This window comes from Nycticebus coucang, chromosome 23 (genome assembly GCF_027406575.1).
Source record: "Nycticebus coucang isolate mNycCou1 chromosome 23, mNycCou1.pri, whole genome shotgun sequence".
Classification (NCBI taxonomy): domain Eukaryota; kingdom Metazoa; phylum Chordata; class Mammalia; order Primates; family Lorisidae; genus Nycticebus; species Nycticebus coucang.
Genome location: NC_069802.1, coordinates 17,098,430 through 17,104,834, shown reverse-complemented (window position 1 = coordinate 17,104,834; position 6,405 = coordinate 17,098,430). Strand labels below are relative to the sequence as shown.

The 6,405-nt window shown below is 37.9% G+C and overlaps 1 protein-coding gene across 3 annotated transcripts in view; it reads right to left on the bottom strand.

Annotated features, from left to right (window-relative positions):
- Positions 1-1,160: 1,160 nt before the first annotated feature.
- The window catches only part of ARAP2 (ArfGAP with RhoGAP domain, ankyrin repeat and PH domain 2), a 187,804-nt gene continuing 182,559 nt past the window's right edge, over positions 1,161-6,405 (bottom strand). For all 3 annotated transcript variants that reach the window (XM_053578074.1, XM_053578076.1, XM_053578077.1), the window contains one exon: positions 1,161-3,455. In XM_053578074.1, the coding sequence (XP_053434049.1) occupies positions 3,072-3,455 (384 nt within the window). In that variant the 3' untranslated portion in view covers positions 1,161-3,071. The remainder of the gene's footprint in view (positions 3,456-6,405) is intronic.

Here is a 6,405-nt window from a genome sequence, read left to right as displayed (position 1 = left end):
ATTCCAGAAAGCCTACAAGGTAGTTGTTCACACTTCTCAGAAGAGGACATTCAGGCTCTGAACTTTAATCCAATAATAAAAGCCTTAAATCTGCAGAGGTATCTGAATTATTAAAAACATCCAACATAGGGCGGCGCCTGTGGCTCAGTCGGTAAGGCGCCGGCCCCATATACCGAGGGTGGCGGGTTCAAACCCGGCCCTGGCCAAACTGCAACAAAAAAATAGCTGGGCGTTGTGGTGGGCGCCTGTAGTCCTAGCTACTTGGGAGGCTGAGGCAAGAGAATCGCTTAAGCCCAGGAGTTGGAGGTTGCTGTGAGCTGTGTGAGGCCACGGCACTCTACCGAGGGCCATAAAGTGAGACTCTGTCTCCACAAAAAAAAAAAAAAAAAAAATCCAACATATACAGTGGCCACAGCAGAGAAGACAGGCATATATAATTAAAATATTTTAAATGAAGTAACCGTGCAACATAAAAAGACTAATTTAGTTACCCATAAGATGTATTTCTGTGTTGTGCTTTTCAGGATGATTAGAGATAAATGTGATGGTTATATATAAACACATAGCAGAAACTTAGTCACATTTTAAATCTAATTCTTTCTTCTATTAAGTGAGTTTGACTGAAAATCTTGGAGCAAATTTTGATAAGACGGTGAAGTTGTAATCATCGTCTCCCTAGAGTGATTATCCAAACTTTCAGAAAATATACTGGGTGCTGCTACCTGCCCAAATAAATCTTTTGAAAATGATGCATTTTCAAAAATACATGCTTTTATACTCTGCCGTGTATGTATACTTAAAATTAAAATTGTTACATAAGCAATGCAAAGCAGCAGCTAGTGTAATTATGTACACAAGTCGTACTTTTGGCTTCAATTTCTTCTGCTTGGATTTCTCAGTGACACTTTGATGAAATCATCAGGGAATGATTTATTTAGAAATCAAATATTTAAAAATCATGATTAAAAATTAACTTTAGGGCTATCAAAATGGAAGCCAGGTTGTTTTCAAGCTGGTTTCGTCATTCTGCATCTATCCATCACATAAAATAAAGCTATGTTCATAGTGATGTGTGTGGGAAAATAACAGAGCTGTCTTGAAGTATGTATTACATTCAAATTTAAAAATAAAGGAGAGAGAATCAGTTTATTTCACAATAATCACCTTCAAATGCAAAAAATAATGGAGGAAGACAACAGTTACATTTGAGTGGACTTGGAAAACAGTTTTAATTTTTACTCAAAATATATGAGATGTCATCGTTAGCCCTTATCTTACACACTTGAAAAATGGAGACAATTGCTCAGGAAAAAAAAAAAAAAAGAAGCAAAAACTATTAGATTTTAATAACAAGTTTTAAGAAAAATTCAGATAAGGCAGGTAAATATTCCAGACACTTTCCCATTGTCCAACATTGCCAAACATATTAATTTTCATATACTTCACTATTTCATAAAAATAAAAAAGTAATTATTTATTAGAAATAGTATATTTAAGATTAGTTTTCTTTCTAAATAACATGATTTCTTGGTTTAAAGGAAGGCTCCCTAATACTGCTAACTATTTCATAAACTGTCCTGCAGTTTTGTGGTTTTATTAAAACATTTTTCAATTTATTTAAAGAATAAATATCTCATACCCAGTGTAAAGTATTTTTTATCACCACCAAATAAAAGGGGTCAGTACTTAGAAATAAAGAAATTCATAGCATTTAACAGCACATTACTGTACCATGAGTGGCCTGATGAACCTTTGTAAATAGACAGATTCTGATAAAATACCTTAAAATTAGAGAGTAAGAAGGAATGCTAGGAATAAAACTTAGCTGCATGAAATAACTTTTAATACTCAAACTCACCAAACCTAATATAATTCGAAAGAAAATAATGAAACACGTTGTCCCTCACATAAACCATAATTAGGTATTGTTGTCCCTTTCAGGAAAATTGTCAATTCTGTAGCTAATCTTTATGTGGAAACAAACATAAAGGGCTTTCTCATTATTTTTAGGCAGAGAGGTGACCACTACATTATAAAAAAAAAACAAAAAACGAAATTAAATGTGAACACGTAGCCCCCAAATGTGTAGTAAGCTCTCCCACACCTCAACTTGGCTATATTATCTTAGGTACTTCCAGTTAATTCTGACAATGCAGAGAAAGGCATTATAGCCTTACTTAAAATAACAAGACATAAAAATGAAACGTAAAACAATAAGAAAAACAAACAATAAAACAACAGAAACAAGACCCTGTGATGACAAATTTTGTTCGTACCAAAAGTACGTTTTGGAAACTCCAAAAACGTGCTTGTACAGCAACAGTGCAGATGGCGTCCCAGCCGGGTCCTGAGTGGACGACCCTCCAGTGCAGCGTCAGTTTCCTCTTAGCAGCCACGGACAAAGAGCTTAAGTGTAGTGAACGTACAATGTGGCTGGTTCTCTGACACCATCCATTGCGAGGCATCAGTGCCTCGAGAATGCATCTCGACTTACTTCTTTGCTTTTAGGACATTGGTCAACTTCTTGTCTCTTTTTAAAACCCCAATGTTACTTGTTAGGCAGCCACCAAATAAACCCACCCTCTTTTCAATGTACTTCCCTTACTTTTCCCTAAGTTGAACTCTCTGTAAACCTAAAAACATACGGTAATAGACAAGGTTTCTCAAAGTGCAAACTATGTTACAGATAGTTTCATAAGCTTCATTTAAACACCAGATTTTATACAATACAGTACAGTTTGAGATTTCTGCTCATAAATTACACCATTTAATAGACCTCTTTAAAAGGGTTGACCACTTAAAGTAACCCGAAGTCTCCTTAACCAGGTTAATATAATTAAACTTTACAAACTTTGTTCAAACCAAAATAAAGCTTATCTTACACTTTATCACATATATACATATTTTTAAATGTTCATTAAATGAGGAAGTATAGATAGTCAAGTTTCTTGATCACAGATAGACACGTGTCTGCAGGTGGACACATCTTCATGAATTATCTTATGGGTTGGTTTCTGGTTTACACACAAACATCCTATACAATACTAAAATAGTAACTGGGGAGGGACAGTTTATTTTATTTCTTTCTGCAAAGTCTGTTCATCTTGCGACTCTTTCGGAAGGGTTCTTGACCGCTGTAGAACCACATTGAGCTCTTCAATGACCTTTGATGGTAACTTATGGTCAGAGTCCAAAGTAGCTTTGCTATTCCTGTCCTCAGTTCTCCTCAGAGTCTTCAGGCCTTTGAGGCCTTTTTGTTGGCCAGGTGGGGCCTCAGGCTCTGTGTCCTCCAGACAGTTGAAACTCCGATGTTTTCGGTTTCGACTTCGAAGTCTATCGTCCTTGTGCTCCAGACACTGGGCCACCATGGAGGCTCTCTCCTTTAAACTCGAGTCCACAGACACTCTATCGTGCTTTGCACTGAGCCGCAGCCTGTCAAGTTCTGCTGTTGCACTCTAAAAATAAAATTAAATGTCTCACAGGAAAGCAAGATTTGGCACTATTTTAGTTTAAAAAATGTTTTCCCACATGAAAGCTGATGCCTCCTACCAAGGAATGTATTTCTATGGTTTAGGCTCGAACTTTACTTTGATAACCACTGGCATGTCCGAATTTATATCCCAATCTTAGGGCTACAAAATCAAGTAAGGACAGTCCCAACTTATAATGGCTTGGCTTAGGATTCTTTGACTTTATGATAGTGCAAAAGCAATATCCATTCAGCAGAAACCGACTCCAATTTTGAATGCTGATCTCTTCCCAGGCTAAACAGGTATGGTAGGAAGCTCTCTTGCCACACTGGTCAGGGCAGTGAGTCTCAGCTCCCCGTCAGCCATGTGACCACGGGCACACGACCCACCTTCACAGTGTACCGTGTGACCAGGTGAGTCTGCCCAGCTCATCTGTGGGCTAATGCAAGCATCCTTTGCATATTTATGATAGGCTAAACTAAGCTATGATGTCGGTTAGGTTTATTAAATACATTTTCAATTGTGATATTTTTAACTTAACGGTAGTTTTATTGGCTGTAACCCCATCAGAAGTCGAGAAGCATCCATCAAAAATCCATGGAAATTCATTTTAATGCGCACTAAACACACCACTTCAAAGATGTCTTACAGGTTGGTTATTCCAACTGACCATCTTAAATTTGCTTCACTTGCTCCCTTCTGCTTGGGTACGTCAGGAGTCTGTGTATCTGTAGTTTCTAAGGTACTGTACCCACAGCCCTGAGGTGGCCAGGAGCCGGGGGAATGCTCTGTGCTAAAATGCTCTGTGGTATAGCCCCCTTCATAATCACAATACATTTAACATTCAATGCAGAGAGGCTGAGAAGCCTTACAGCAGAGAAATCTATATAACAACTTTTTCCTGTTGTTTTTTTTCCCTCTTCCTAATATACTTGACTAATGAAACTTTTTCCTTTACAAAATGCCTATCAGAATTCCCCAGGTATATATTTTAAAACACTGACATGTTGATACACTTGTGTATGGAAACCCACTTTCGTATGTGTGGATTAGAGCGCACGCTCGCTCAGCGAACTGAAAAAAGTTCTTGGAACAGGACACGGGCAGTGGTATAGAAGTCGACTTCTTATACGATTGTACAGGACATCTGTGATGGGACATCTACTGTATACAGCTGTCCTCAGATTATCAGAGGATGCTATAACGCAGTCAAGTCTGAGACAGACGAAAGAACAACAGAGAACCAAGCATATGGGGGATAGAAAGGTTACCCAATAAACTGGGTCAAGTTACAGGTAGGAGTAGTAAACCGATAATTGTTTTCCTCTCGGTTTTCTTCAAAATTTTCTCTGTAGAAATTGTGAAGCATTAAAGGCAGAAATGTCAAGGAGACTTTATTAAGTTCTGAATGGTTGAAAGAGAGAGGATGGAATGCAAGCTACCTTAAGTGCAGCCACGTACACAGGAATTACAGATATCCAGCGTTAATTAAGTCAAGAAGGCAACACCTCATCTTGACCTATTTTGTTTTTCTCCACAACACTTACTGTTTTGTAACATACGGATGTGTTATTTATATTTGCTGGGATTATCTGAATGCCTTGCTAAAAATTCAGCTCCATGCGCACTGAGCTCTTGTTTTGTACTCTTGGTTGATTTGTTCACAGAAGCGTGAACCAAGTACAGTGCTTGCACACAGAAAATGACTGATCTTTTTTTTTTGTTTGTTTTCTTTGTCGCAGTTTCTGGCCGGGGCTGGGTTTGAACCCGCCAACTCCGGCATCTGGGGCCAGTGCCCTACCCCTTTGAACCACAGGCGCAGCCCATGACTGATAATTTTCAAATGAATAAATGAAAAAAAGTACAAAAATGTCAAACATGTAACATTTTGTTCTATTTTCCATAATTTCAGTAGATCTATATGTAACACTGTAGTAGAAAAATTCAAGCTGAATAAAAATTTTTATCAATATTATTTACAAATAAGTTTGAAATTTGGAATTTTCTGATCGATTATGATTACATGTTATAAGCTAAATACATTTCCTCCTCTGTAAAATGCATAGGGGGAAAAAAGTCTTACTATCTAAATATCTAGCTTCATTCCACAGTTTCATTAATATGTTCAAGTAATAAGAGATAATGGTGATGGCTAAACAACAATGTGAATTTAACACCACTGAACTATATTTTTAAATGGTTAAAGTGGAAAATTCCATGTTTTATGTATTTTACCACCACAAAGTAAAAATAAACGAAACAGACTTTATAAACAAAAATTATTCTTGTTAAAAGTTCCACTCGGTATCCATCAGTTGGGAGGAAATTAACTATAACTATAGAGTGATTTTATATGTGTCAGAGTAACAGTTCTCATGTTTCAACTATCAGCAGAAAGATTCTGGGGCTGTTAGATGCAGTATTTAGGGGCCAAATGGTAACACACATAATGCTGAAATTTCCAGTAAACTATAATCTCAGCCTAAATAATACAACCTTATGTGAAGGTGGGGGCTATAATAGAAGTGAAGTATGAACAGTTGAGGAGAGGAGAGGGATGAACAGGCAATCACAGGTGCTCTTTGCATGAATAATACGGGGTGCAGAAGAGCCTTGCATGTTGTGGGCAAAGAAAGACGAGGGCGTGGATACTGGGGAGAGAAAATAGTTTACGTACTGCACTATCCTAACAAGAAAGGGCATTAATAATTTAAAGAGAGAGAGAGATGCGGTATGGGATTAGGGAGCAAGAGATGGCTCGCTCCAGGCAATGCTTGCTCATGTCACAGGGTGTTCCAGGAAAACCAGTTGTTGGAATGGAAATAATGACCTGGAATGGAGTCTGTTGCGACCAGAGAGACGCCTGTCTCCCAGGGAGAGCAGTTTCTACTCTCATCGCCTGAGCGAGGTACGGGGAATGGGTTCTCCACAAGCA